At 43.4% G+C, this 14,730-nt stretch overlaps 1 protein-coding gene across 1 annotated transcript in view; it reads right to left on the bottom strand.

Annotated features, from left to right (window-relative positions):
• Positions 1-10,761: 10,761 nt before the first annotated feature.
• The window catches only part of LHFPL3 (LHFPL tetraspan subfamily member 3), a 405,436-nt gene continuing 401,467 nt past the window's right edge, over positions 10,762-14,730 (bottom strand). Inside the window, exon 3 of the mRNA XM_047849819.1 lies at positions 10,762-10,910. Within this exon, the coding sequence (XP_047705775.1) occupies positions 10,762-10,910 (149 nt within the window). The remainder of the gene's footprint in view (positions 10,911-14,730) is intronic.

The raw sequence follows: 14,730 nt of genomic DNA on the forward strand, positions 1-14,730 counted from the left end.
CCCTCTCTCTCTGCCCCTCCCCCACTTGCCCTCTGTCTTTCAAAAATAAATAAAATGTTAAAAAAAAATGAGATTTTAGGGGCGCCTGGGTGGCGCAGTCGGTTAAGCGTCTGGAGCCAGGTCACGATCTCGCGGTCCGTGAGTTCGAGCCCCGCGTCAGGCTCTGGGCTGATGGCTCAGAGCCTGGAGCCTGTTTCCGATTCTGTGTCTCCCTCTCTCTCTGCCCCTCCCCCGTTCATGCTCTGTCTCTCTCTGTCCCAAAAATAAATAAACGTTGAAAAAAAGAAAAAAAAAAAGAAAAAAAAATGAGATTTTATATACACCAGATGGTAGCTGCTGCTATTAGTATGAACAATAACATTAGGCTATGATAGTAAGTCTATCACACAATCAGGGCAATATACTGTTACTTAAAGGTTAGGAACAAACTTTATACAAACTTGCAATTTAACCTCAGTTCTTAAACATCTCTACCTTTGCTCTGGATTCAGGGAAGTTTTCCCTTTCTAAAAATATCCCAGGGCGCTTGGGTGTCTCAGTAGGTTAAACATCCGACTCTTAATTTCGGCTCAGGTCATGATCCCACAATTGTGAGATTGAGCCCTACATCAGGCTTGAGCTGAGCACAGGGCTGCTCAAGATTCTCTCTCTTCCCCTCTCTCTGCCCCTCTCCTGCTAGAGTGCTTGAGCACATGCTCTCAAAAAAAAAAAAATCCCCAAATAGCCCTGTTGATCCACTTGTCTGCTTCTTTAAGAACAGATCTCCACCCCCACCCCCACACCACACCTCCCACTTCCTGGTCCATAGTAAGACCTATCCATCTTTAGCTACTAACTGACTGTATTAAAATGAATACTACACTGGTCACTAGGGCTTCTGCCAGAATGTGTGTGGGTATTTCCTGGGGTCAGAGTATGCTAGTCACTACTTCTGCTAGAATGTGGATGGGTATCTCCTGGTGACTGAGACAGACATTCTCAGGTCCACTTTTTACACTAGCTGAACAGTTTTCAGTTTTCCTGCTTTCCCAGCTAGGCTGTGTTCTCTCTCTCGTCACTCACAATAACGTGGCTCCCTGTGTGGATTGCATCAGTGGCTCCAATTCTTCACCCTTCTCTACTCTCTGTCTTATAATTTGGCTGTGTCTTCCTCCTGTGGGTGAGGTATAACTCCATACCCAGGATGACTTACTTTGACCATTGGGATGTCAGCAGATGTGACACAGGAGAGGCTTCAGAAGTCTGTGTGTGGTTGAGCTGGGTTTCTCTGTGTCACTGTCATCACTACAGGAAGGACATCCTAGCTTATTAGTTCCAGGAAGAGGATGAGAGACATGTGGAGCAGAAACACCCCATACAAATTGAATCCAGATACTCCGACCACCAGGTAACGCACAGACTTGTCAGGAATAATACGTGACGGTCTTAAGGCACTGATGGTTTACACACAACAGTAACCAAATGACATGTTCCCACTTTCTCATCACCCCACACCCCAGGTCCACCTCTTTTCTACTCCTTGGGCTTCTTTCCCACCTAACCTTAATCTGTCCTAGCACCTGGGGGAAAAAGTGGGACCTTCCATGGTTCTGGGAAAGAAGGACAGAAAATCAGGGGAGGAAACAGGGCAAAGGAGAGAAGACTAATGCCAACCGTGCGGTTCCCAGGGGGAAAGATGGACAACTTAAACGTCACCATGCCCATCCTGCTCCTGCCTCAATTCTCCCATCTCCTTTCTCTCCCAAGCCCTATTTCCTGCCCTTAATTTTTTATGTTCCCACAACCAGTCCTTGCAAAAAGGCTGGAGTTCTACTATAATTATTGCTAACATTTATCGAGTACTCACTATATATATTAAGCACTGAGCTAAGTACATTACTTGGATTACATCTTGGAGACCTGCTGTAAGATAGATAATATGATCTACATCTTACACAGAAGCAGCTTAAGAGAATCAAATGATTTGCCCAAGAGCCACAGCTAGTAAGTGGTGGAGCTGAGATTATCACCCTGGCAGCACACATTCTCTACCTCTGTACCACTGCCTCTTCTCGGTGAAATCTCCTCATCCCCATTTCCCACTGTCATCCTGCTTCCCCATCCACAGGCAACCATTAATATATATTGTCTTAAAAAAAATTTTTTTAACGTTTATTGATTTTTGAGAGACAGAGAGAGACAGAGTGCCAGCAGGGAGGGGCAGGGGCGGGGAAGGGGAGGGAGAGAGAGAGAGAGAGCGCCAGTGAGCAAGTGAGCATGAGCGGGGGAGGGGCAGAGAGAGAGGGAGACACAGAATCCAAAGCAGGCTCCAGGCACTGAGCTGTCAGCACAGAGCCCAATGTGGGGCTCGAACCTACCAACCATGAGATCATGACCTGAGCCAAAGTCAGATGCTTAACCAACTGAGCCACCCAGGCACCCAACTTTTTTTTTTTTTTTAAAGTAAGCTCTGCACCCAGTGTGGGGCGTGAACTCACAAACTTGAGATCAGGAGTCCATGCTCTACCAACTGAGCCAGCCAGGTGCCATTAATGTATACATTTTTATTCAAATACGTTTTCGCACAATGCAGATGGTTGTTTGGTTTGCACTAATTTTAACCTACATTAATGATAATTTATTACCTATCTTATTCTGTTCCCTTTTTTTTCACCAGGCATCCTGTTTTTAAGATCCACCCATGTTGCTATGTGTTCAATCTAATCCGTTGTCTCTGACCTGCCACATAATAGTAAGGTTTTCACTCACCCCAAATTATTTAAAATTTTTCTTTCTTATTTTAGAGAGAGAAAGTGTTCACACAAGCAGAGGAAGAGGGCAGAAGGAGAGAGAGTGAGAATTCCAAGCAGCCTCCCTGTCCAGTGCAGAGCCCCACATGGGGCTCAACCCCACAAACTGTGAGATCATGGTCTGAGCTGAAATGAAGAGTTGGACACTCAACCGACTGAGCCATCCAGGTGCCCCTGAAATTATTTATTCAGCCTCTATAACGATCACTCAGATTTTCTGCAACTCCCCACCATGAATAATAGTTTAGTAAGCATCCTCATGCACAGTCCCTAAAGCTCTAGTGACAAATTCCTGGATATAAATTCCCGAGCATAACTATTAGGTCACAGGATATGCTTAACAATTGGACTAGACTGCTCTTTAGAACAATTGATTCAGTCTACGCTCCCGCTAGCAATGCACAGAGGCAAATCCCCCCATTATCTTGTCTAAATTCCGTGAGCCTACAAGGTGTAAGTTGACAACTCATTGCTGTTTTAATTTACATTTTTCTAATTACCAATGATTTGGGACATTCTTCAAATGCTAGTTCTGTTTTTGAGTTTCCTCTTCTACAAGCTGTCTATTCATTATCTTTGCTCATTTTGTAAATGATTTTAATTTTTTTCCTATTAATTTGGAGGACTTCCTTGCTTATTCTAGATACTTGTCTGCTTGAAACATTCCAGACAACTTCTCCCAATCTGTCACTTAGTCTTTGTCCTTGTTGTCCTTCATGAACAGTAGTCCTATTTTGATGTAATTCAATTAATACATATATTTTTTGCCTTATGGTTTGTGCCTTTGAAGTTTTATTTGAAAATCCTACCACACGTCCAGTTCTCAAAGACTTTTATTTTTATTTTATTTTAATTTTTTGAGAGAGAGCACGCTTGAGAAAGAGCTCTTATACACGCATATGGGGGGATGGCAGAGGAGAGAGAGAATCTTAAGCAGGCTCTACACCCACACAGAGCCCAACATGGGGCTCAATCCCACGAACTGTGTGATCAAGACCTGGGCTCAAATCAAGAGTCGGACACTTAACCAACTGAACCACCCAGACACCCCTCAAAGATTTTTTAAAAAATATTAACTTTATGGGTTTACATTTCCCTTGCTTCCTTTTAAAATGTGATGGTTAAAATAACCTCAGTCATACCTATGAATGAAATAAGCTTTGAAGGGCAGGTCCAAGAATTTGATTGTTGTGTACATCAATTCTTTCTGTGAAAAAATATGTGATCTGAGTTCCAAAACACCAATCTAGAAGTAAACTTTTGGAATAGAGCCTATTTACACATGGAAGATTGCCAGGATATATATGAAAAGGGACTCTAAAGCAAGGATGCTGGTCTGGCTATGGTCATTGGCCTCTGTTTCATTGCATTATAATACGTGTTAGTATGATTATAAATGACTTAGAGCAGCATTGCTTAAAGTGTGGTCCTCGGGGCGCCTGGGTGGCGCAGTCGGTTAAGCGTCCGACTTCAGCCAGGTCACGATCTCGCGGTCTGTGAGTTCGAGCCCCGCGTCAGGCTCTGGGCTGATGGCTCAGAGCCTGGAGCCTGTTTCCGATTCTGTGTCTCCCTCTCTCTCTGCCCCTCCCCCGTTCATGCTCTGTCTCTCTCTGTCCCAAAAATAAATAAAAAAACGTTGAAAAAAAAATTAAAAAAAAAAGTGTGGTCCTCATATCAACTGCATCATATGTACTTGAATGTATCTATTAAAAGTAAAGATTCCAACTGTCAAAGCCCAGAGAGTGTACAACACAAAGAGTGAACACTCAACTATGGACTTCGGTGTCAATATTGCTTCATTGATTGTAACAAATGGACCACAATGATGTGGGAGGTTGTTGGCAGGGGAGGCTGTGTGTATGGGGTAGGGTATGTGAGAACTCTGTACTTTCTCTCAATTTTGCTATAAACCTAAAACTGTGGGGTTTTTTTAAGTTAATTAATAAAAGATTCCAGATACCAGAATTTCATTTCATTTAAAATAAGCATCCCAGGGGCACCTGGGTGGATCAGTTGGTTAAGCATCTGACTTTGACTCAGGTCATGATCTCACAGTTTGTGAGTTTGAGCCCCAGGTCAGGCTCTGGGCGGACAGCTCGGAGCCTGCTTTGGATTCTGTCTCCCTCTCTTTCTGCCCCTCCCTCACTTGCACGCTATCTCTCAAAAATAAATAAACATTAAACAAAATTTAAAATAAGCATCCCAGGTAAATATTGTACTCATTGAAGTCTGACAGCTACTATCTGAGAATTATTATTATTTGAATTATAATAACAATGATAGAGCTTGCTATAGGTGTTACCTAATATGTGTGAATGAGCTGGTGACGGAAGGGGTCACCTCACAGAGGGCAGGAGACACAGCCAGGGAGAAATGGGTTTTTGAATAATGAGGAAAGAGTCCCTCACAATTTATTTTAACTTCAAATAAAAAGTTTATTGCTTATGCTTGTTTTATATGTGGATATTATTTGCCATGTTTATCATGAGGGAAATAAAGATGAGTTCTGACCCAAACACAGGGGCCTGCTAACCCAGTGGCACTAAATATTCATAGCTCTGTGAAAGAACTAAAGTGATCACATTCTCCTACATTCAGGGGATTGTCTTTATTGCTTCTTCTCCCAGGGTGGGATCCCTTCCCTCCATCACTTCTGAAAAACACCTCTCACAGACATGTTGAAGGCATTGGGTTTGTCCTTCAACTGTCCAGCAATGTAGCCATGGAATAATTCTTAGCCAGGTTGAAAATAGGTAACATTGTAAGGAGCAAGTGACATTTCCATCAGGGAGCCACGGGCTCTCACTGGTGACTGTCACTGAATTTATACAGCCAGCTCTACAGTGTGAGCTCTCTGGGCAGCAAATATTAGGGAATAAGCTCCCCACCCAACTCATCCCAAGATAGAGGCGTATGTAGGAAGGTTACAAACAAAACAAAAGCCCCAACCAACCCACTGATTAACCCTCATCAGTCTTATTAAAAGCATTCACAAAGCTATCAGATGAAAAATTCAAATTTTGGCACATGGAGGAAGCAATCTCTAGATCTTAACAAGGCCTTGATTATGCCAACACCGAGTTGCAGGAACAAAGGGCAGGGAAAGGTGGTTAGGGCACGTGTTTTCACTGCATGAACATGGGATAGAATACGCACTATATATGTTTGTCAAGTAAACTCAAAGCTCTGAAAACCACCACAGTTGACATGTGTCAGAGATTGTGACAGTTTACATGCATTATCTTATTTTCACAAAATCTCTACAAGGCAGTTGCTATTAATGTCTTTATAGTGGGGACACGGAGGCTTAGAGGTTTGCCCAAGTTCACAGAGCTCGTAGGCGGCACAAATCAATTTCTCAGGGCTAGAAGAGGGCTCTATCTCCAAAACAGGCAGCAGTGGAACTAAATCAGATGATGATTTAGCCTATTACAGAATGGGACTGGATTACTGTCTTGGGTTACCTGCTGATTTCTAATGATAATAATTCAAACTTTACCTTCCCTTTCTGGGCCTTGCTTCTTTATCTGTAAAAGCCGGGTGTTGGATGACCCCATTGGTCCTTAACCTCAGCTGTGTGTTAGAACTTCCTAAGCAGTTTTCACACCTGGACCCACCTCATGCCAAATGAACTAGAATCTCTGGGGTGGGACCCAAGCACTTGTGAATTCTTCAAATCTCACTAGATGATCATACAGAACCAGATTTCTGGCTCTAAATGTCCTCACTCTGTGATTGTTGTTCAACGTTCCTTTAACTTGATTGCCAACAGATATCTCCAACAGGTCATTATCACCCAACATCTGAAGAGTAATGAAGTCTACCATTAAGCTGACAAAACAAAAATAAAACATCAAAACAGTCGCTTCCGGTCATGGGATGAATGTCATGGGCATAAAAGGCACAGCATTGGGAATATAGGCAATGGTATAGTCAATGGCATATACAGTGACAGTCATTACACTTGTGGTGAGCATAGCATAATGTATGGACATGTCAAATCACTATGCTGTACACCTGAAACTAACATGACATTGTGTGTCAACTGTACTCAAATTTAAAAAAATTCATAAGAGGGGCACCTGGGTGGCTCAGTTGATTAAGCATCTGACTCTTGGTTTCAGCTCAGGTCATCATCTCATGATTCATGAGTTCGAGCCCCACATTGGGCTCTGTGCTGACCATGCAGAGCCTGCTTGAGATTCTCTCCCTCTCTCTCTGCCCTTCCCCTGCTTGTGTTCTCTCTCGCAAAATGGATAAATATTTTTAAAAAATTCATAAGAATAACAATAGTCAGAAACAGGAAAAAAAAAACCAGTTGCTTATGGTTTTAGAAGATTTTCCTAAAAAAGGGGACTTTAAGACAACTTCATCGATCTACACCTGATCTTTGGGGCTCCCCTGCCGAGAGCAGGAAAGGTTTTTTTTCCTTTTTTTCTGTGTGGGTGAATTAGAAACAAAGCTCCCAGAGAGCTCCCAAACCATTGCATTTCTACTACCTGAACCATCAGAGAACATCTGGTTCATTGTACACATTGGCACCAAATAACCAGCCTCTGGGGAAGAACTATCACGCCAACAGATGGAGCTGGCTCATGTGACTTCTGGGCTTGTCACCTTCTCTGGGACAAGGGAGAGCTCTTTTAGATTCCCTCCGGAGAAGCTGCCCCTTATGAGGGCTCTCCTTCAGTGAGTGTTGCAGACTCACCTGCCACCATGATGGGCAGTCTCCAGCTGCCCTTGCCTGTGCTTTTCGCCAGCCCGTCAGGTGGCTCTGTCAGAACACGTCGGGGTGGCTAACACTAACACCACCACAGCTTTTCTCCCTGGTTGAATTCTGCCCTCCAGATCTGTTGACAACATTGTCACTCTCATCTTGTGGACTTTGACAGCATATGAACTTGCAGACAGCATTACTGGGGAGCTGCCAGAATTCCCATTTCACCTCCTGATTATTCCAGGTGCATCATCAAAGGTGACATGGTCAAGTTGAGTTAGGGAGATGATATCTTCTCGGGCCAAACTGATTTTCTTCGCGTTAAATGCGAGGCCCAGATTACGTGTGCAGCCAAGCAGGAAGAAAACGTCAGTGAAATGCATAAATACAGCACTTGCCGAGGACCAGCTGGCTGACAGACTGTAAAGACGTAGTTCAAGAGTGATGATGTTAGCCGTTATGAGTGACCTTTCCCCCAAAGCCATTTCTGGAGTTTAGATTTTAAATAGGCTGCTCTAAAATTTATGCTTTAGCGAGAAGAGATCTCTCCCATCTTTCTTGTCCCTGCTTCACCTCGATCACATTTTTCATTTCTTCGTAGTTGTTCATTTCTTCATAGTTGTTTTCATTTCTTCAAAGTTGTTCATCTCTTCAAAGTTGTCCTTTGTTTATTTAATACTAATAGCCTCGCTGATGTTTTCCACAGCTGAGTTTTTTAAGCCTCTCCGTGGATGAAGCCTTCTATGTCAAACCGTCCTTGGGAAACGGTTTCTGCTTATTACCGCATCAGCTCTCACTGGTGCTGGAGTGAGTCGGCTGTCAGGCAGGGGCTCGCGCTCATTTCTGCACAGGTGGCACCGACAACGCGAAGCCACGGATATCAGAACGGATTGGGCCTCAGAAACATAACCTCGTACCTAACGCTAAGGGTCCTCCTCAAAGAGACTTAGGGCAAAGCCTCTGCCACTCATTTCTGAGCTCCCAGTGTCCATCACTTGGCTTGACGTGCATGAGGCACGCCATACATGCCATAGTGAGTTGAACGCCGTAGTTTTGGCCATGACTTGGCACACAGTAAGTGCACAGGACGTTTTTGTGGCTGTTGAAATAAGGCTGAAAGAGGTGCAGTAATTTGCCTGAAGCGGCAGTTATGTCATTCTAACATACTGCTACTCCTTGTTTCTTTTAAAATAGGTATCTGTGTATAATGTGTAGACAAATTTATTTCCTTTGCAATCAATGAAGGGACAGATTCCTTCAAGTACAGAAGATATGTGAAGTGGGGACTTCTGAAGTTTATTTATTTATTTTGAACGAGCGCACGCAAGTGGGGGAGGGGCAGAGAGAATCCCAAGCAGGTTCTGCACGGTCAGCACAGAGCCCCATGCAGGGCTCGAACTCAGGAACTGCGCGAGATCATGACCTGAGCTGAAGTCGGACACTTAACTGACTGAGCCACCCAGGTGCCCAAGTTGGGGGCATTCTTAAACATTTACACATTTTGTCATCAAACTGAATCAATGAAAATAAGAAGTGCTGAAATTAAGCACTTACTATGTCCCAGGATCTCGGATACCAGAGATAACAGATAAATAAGACATAGCCCTTGTTCTTAAGACTTAGAATTAAAAAAATGAAATTTGTATGGTTTGGGCAGTTATATTTTGTGGAGCATTACAGAAGCAACATCTATTCTGCAAGTAGTCTCAACACGTATTTACCTCAGCAGAGTTTTGCTTGGTGCCGTGTTCTTACTCCACCAGATGTTAAGAACAACTATGTTTCTCCTTTATGAGGGACAAGTGACAGGTTACGTTTTCACTGTGTTCTTTGACCTTACAATGGCATCACTGAACATGTAGCAAGAATATAAATGTCCACTCAGCTAAAAAATTGTTATGTACCTTAAAAAACAAATCTGAGTAGGGAGGCTGAGGCCCAAGGAAATTCAACTAGAATTATGTCAAGACCACTAACGTTTCACTTGGTACCTGTTCTTCTCTGGTAGGGCATATGGAAAAGAACCAGATGCTTCAGGATGGATAGGAATAGAGGGTTCAAGGTTGGGAAACTACAAAAACAAGAAGAAGATAAACTACTTTTAGTATATTTATGCTGGAGAAAAAATTTTCAGAAGTATATTTGTGGTTTACAAGTATAGATCAACGGATTCTAAACAACAGATTTGCGGGGAGCCTGGATGGCTCAGTTCAGTGAGCAACTCTTGATTTCTGCTCAGTTCATGATTTCACAGTTTGTGAGTTCCAGCCTCACATTGGGCTCTGCGCTGATGGTGCAGAGCCTGCTTGGGATTCTCTCCCTCTTCTCCCCTCCCCTGCTCATGCTCTCACTCACTCACTATCAAAATAGATACTAAAAAAAAAAAAAAAAAAACAAAAAACAAAAAACAAAACAACCCACAACAGATTTGCCCTGAAATAAAACCAGTTTACTTTAAAAAGTCTGTATTACATGTTAAAATAAAAACAGATTTAGATAGAGATAACTGATCACTAATTAACTTCAAATGCTGAGGTGCCTATTGAACCTATCCAAAGTATATAGATCTGAAATTAGATCCAGTCTTATAGAAGAAAAAGAAATTTGCCACAGATCTGTAATTTAGAAAAAAAAGGTTTTTTTATAACCCAGGGCCTTAAACCTGGGCTATGTCTCTGAAGATCACGATTCTCTGTGTTTTCAACTCTCATAATGTTACTGTTAAAAGGGAGGAGGCAAGGGGTGGGAGAGTGAAGCTGATAAGTTTTGACTTAATTATAAGACTCCATTTAAAGTTATGCCAGAACATTGAAAATTTATTGGGAAGGTTAAATCTTGGACACCATGGCTCTATTATATAACAGAGTCATTTTCTATTGTATATTTTTTTCTATTCCTTCCCCTACCACCTTTCTTCTAATATTTACCCAGAGATCCTTTCTCAGGGACTGAAAAGATCATTATAACATTACAATTATTTTGGCTATTCGAGTATAGTGGATAATAATGGAGCATGTGACTGCCATTCAAAGTCAGCATTACCTGTGGCCTCTAATTCATAAACTAATTCTGCTTACAAGTCCACTAATTGGGGAAGGCTGGGAGGAAGATGGTGATTTTGAGGGTATCATCTGAGGTTAGGTACTGATCAAAGAGAGAGCTCCCTCTTCGAGCACACCATGGTACATTTATGACCTCAGTGTGTACTTGTTGAATGGACTAGAGTCAATCTCATAAGTTCAGATGTTCTCCAAGTTACCACCAGGCATGGAGGGTAAACCGAAGGAGACAATCTCCAGCAACATATCCATGAGTGACTCCTGTAGAAGTCTCTTCCTTCCACCACACTTCTGGATGTCTTCTCTCTCTTCTTCCCACCGGGGGTGGCCCTCTGCCCTGGGGCCCTGGGTGGGTAGTGGACAGCAGTGACAACACAGACATCTCCAGATGCCCAACAAGACATGGGGAACTATGCCCTTTGGCAAATGTGTAACTTTAGCCATTACAGACATGTTAACTCTAAAGAAGTCAGTAGCTTAAAGTATAAGAGGGAATACCAATGGGTAGACATTACAAGGGGGTGTATTTCAACCTAACCAAAACCAAAACTCTGAGGTTAAGATCTGTGCAACAATGGAATGACCTTCTCATGAAAGAGAAAGATCAGAATAGACTCATTCTTTCATTCAATCATTTACTCATGCAATGCATAATTATTGAGTGCCCACATATGCCAGGCATTATTCTAGGTACCAGGGTTACAGCTGTGAACAAAAGAGACAAAAAGCTCTGGTGGAGTTTTTCTGGAGGAGGACGATTAACAACAACAAAAAAAGAGGTAAACTACTTAGTGGGTTAGCTGAAGTACACGGGTATGTGAAACTCTAGAGAGGTTGGCCAGGGAGAAGGTGATATTTGGGTAAAACCTGGAGGAGATGAGGAAGCAAGCTGTATGGTTTGGAGGGAGAACATCTCAGGCAGACAGGACACCAAACACAAGAGGCCCTGAGATGGGACTGCCCCTGGTGTGTTTGAGAAATAGTAAGGAAGCCAGTGCATCCAGAGCACAGGAAACGAGGGAAAAAAACAGGGAGGAGGTCAGAGCGCAAAGACGGAGGCAGCTGTGCATGGTCTTGTAGACGGTACTCAAGGACTCTGGCTTTCACCCTGAGTCAGGTCATGTAGTCACTGGAGGGTGTGCAGCTGAGGAATGGCATGGTTGGACTTACCCTTTAACAGGATCACATGGGTGCTCTGCTGAGATCAGACCGAAAGGGGGCACAGCTGGAATCAGTGAAACCGTGTAGGGGTGTCCTGCAATGATGGCCTGAACCTGGATGGCAGCCACGAGGAGGCTGAGAAGTCAGTGGACTCTGGCTATATTTTGCAGGTAAAGCAGACATGAGTTTTGGATGGGCTAAACGGCAGTTGTGAGAGAAAGAAAGGGGTCCAGAATGATCAAAGTTTTGGCCTGAGCAGATGGAAGGATAGAGCTGCCATTAACTGAGATGAGGAGGACTGTGCGAAGTGGCAGCTTTGTGGGAAAGAAACGTCAGGAGCTCAGCAGGCCCCACGCTGTCAGCACAGAGCCCAACATGGGGCTCGATCCCACAACCCTGGGGTCATGACCTGAGCTGAAATCAAGAGTTGGACACTCAACCTACTGAGCCACCCAGGCGCCCCACGAGGATCAGTTTCAAACTTTGTGGTGCTAATTAGATATTGAGAAAGGGTATCAAGTAGGCAACAGGGCATAGGAGACCAGACTTCATTGGAGAGGTGGAGGTATTTAAACTTGGGGTGTCATTAGTGTGCAGAGGTTTCTGAAAGCCATGGTGCCCAAGGAGATAATCTACAAAACAAGTGCAGGTGGAAAGAAGGCAGAGATAGGGAGGAGGCAGCATAGGAGGCTCCACAGAAAGAGCCCAGAGAGGGAGAAGGGAATCTGGACAAGGGCAGCTCCTGGGAGCCAATGAAGGAGTTCCAGGATGGCTCACTGCAGTCAACTGTGAAAAGGCAATGTAAGAATTGAAAACGGACTGTGAAATTTAGCACCTGGGAGTGACCTTCATAAGACAGTGGCAGGAAAATGCTGGGGGTGAAAACCTGAATGGAGTGAGTTTATGAGAGAGTGGGAGGAAACAGGAGCAGCAAGGACTTAGAACAACTCTGGGAGGGCCTCCGAGGTCTGCACCAACTGTCAGATTAACGAGCCCCTCTGCAAAAGTGCCAGCATACAGGCAGTTTTAGAGACATATTCTGAAATGCTTTAATGACTGTGTTTGTTCAACACTAACCCCACTGGGAAAGAGATCGTTCACTGTGACCTTATTAAAGATTTAATTCAAAGCACTCGGTGCTTTTTGCCACGGCTTCCTGATCTTCCTCTCTGGGTTTTCATAAAGTTACACAATCAAGTAAGAGGATCAGTTTTAGAGATATGTACTTTTTTTTTTTTTTTTTTTGAGAAAGAGAGCACACACAACCTGAGCAATAAACAGGCACAGAGAGGGAGAATCCCAAGCAGGCCTCACGCTGTCAGCACAGAACCTGATGTGGGGCTTGATCCCACAACCTCAGGGTCATGACCTGAGCTGAAATCAAAAGTCGGACACTCAACCGGCTGAGCCACCCAGGTGCCCCAAAAGGATCAGTTTCAAAGACTACTTCTCATTTTTGCAACTAAACAACAGGCTACCCAACGATCAGTGGGTCAAAGAAGAAATCAAAAGAGGAATGAAAAAAATACCTTACAACAATGAAAATGGGAATACAGGAATAGTCTATTCTCAAGTATATTAGATTCTTGATTAAGTGACATCATCTAAAAGCTACCAAGCGAAAATAAGACTAAACTCTTCAGTTGTACAGGGCTCATTGGTCAAGTTGAAAGCAACAGAATCGGCATATTTTAAGAAATTATCCCAACATCTTGTATGGTAGAAAAAACTTGAAAGTTTGAGTAAAACGACTGTGTTTGAGCCCTGGATTCATTCCTTCACAGCCATGAAAATTTAGACAAAATGTTTAACTTTTCTGAGCCGCAGTGTCTGATGTGTAGAAGTAGAATGATGATAGCTTTCTCACAGCATTACTGCAAAGATCAAATATCATATGGGAAAAATGATTAGTAACTAGTAAAGCTTATCTAGATATTGATTATAAACTGCTTTCATACACATGCTTTCATTGGACTCTCTCAACCCTATGCAGGAGGCAGACCTGGGTAGTATCCTTCTCATTTTAGAAAAGGGGAAACTGAGGCTCTGGGATGTTAGGGACTTCCTTAAAGCCATAATGACTCTTGTGTGCTGGAGTTGAGACCAGAAAGAAAGTTTTCCTCTCTGATCCGGGGCTCTGTCCACTGTCGAGGTGTCCACATGGACGCCACATAACATGGTAATTAGTGAGGCCAGCAGGCTCCTGTGCCCCGGACCAGAATTTCTAAACCTGACTCCTTCCACTTGGTGGTGTGAATGATGGGGCCATGACAGTGCTGTTCAGGGCAGCCTAGAGCTCCTTCCCGTTGACCTCATCTTTCCCTTCTCTTACTCTTCTGTTGTTAACAAATTCCTAGGAACCATTAGTGTATTCACTGCTCTGAGGGCACGAGCTCTTACTGCCCTTAGAGCAACTTCAAGGAACATTTCTGAAAGTGTCTCCAGAATCAGAGCTGGAAGAAACCTCTGGTGCCATTTAGACAAGCCCTCACTGCATAGATGAGAAAGTTTAATTCTGCAACTATCAAGATCTGGGGGCAGGGCACTCAGGTAACGTGAGAGCCCACACTGGCTCCAGGCAGTGCACACTCTCCTCACTCCCCCACACTGCCACTCACAGTGGGGCTGTGGCATGGCATGCCATGGCACCTTAAATCAAAATACCGAAGGGCTTCTCAATTAGTTACTTGAGTAAAATGAATTTAACTCCACCTATTATAGCATTAAAAAGAGCTTAAGCCACTTAATAAATGGTAGCTAGAGTCACCTCTTAATGGATAATCATATTTTCTCATTTGCAGTGTAAGTGCTAGAAGACAGAATGACTTTAAAACTGTTCATGAGAGGACTCAATTATCTGATAAGCAATTCCAAAGACCATACACACAAACTCCAAAACATGGCTCTTTATGAACGGCATCTCACAAGGAACGAGCTATTTGTGGCACGGGAGTTCTGGAAAATGTAATTATTTATCCTTTCACAATTAATGAAAGAAATTGGA

This window comes from Prionailurus viverrinus, chromosome A2 (assembly GCF_022837055.1).
Source record: "Prionailurus viverrinus isolate Anna chromosome A2, UM_Priviv_1.0, whole genome shotgun sequence".
NCBI classification, from domain to species: Eukaryota; Metazoa; Chordata; class Mammalia; order Carnivora; family Felidae; genus Prionailurus; species Prionailurus viverrinus.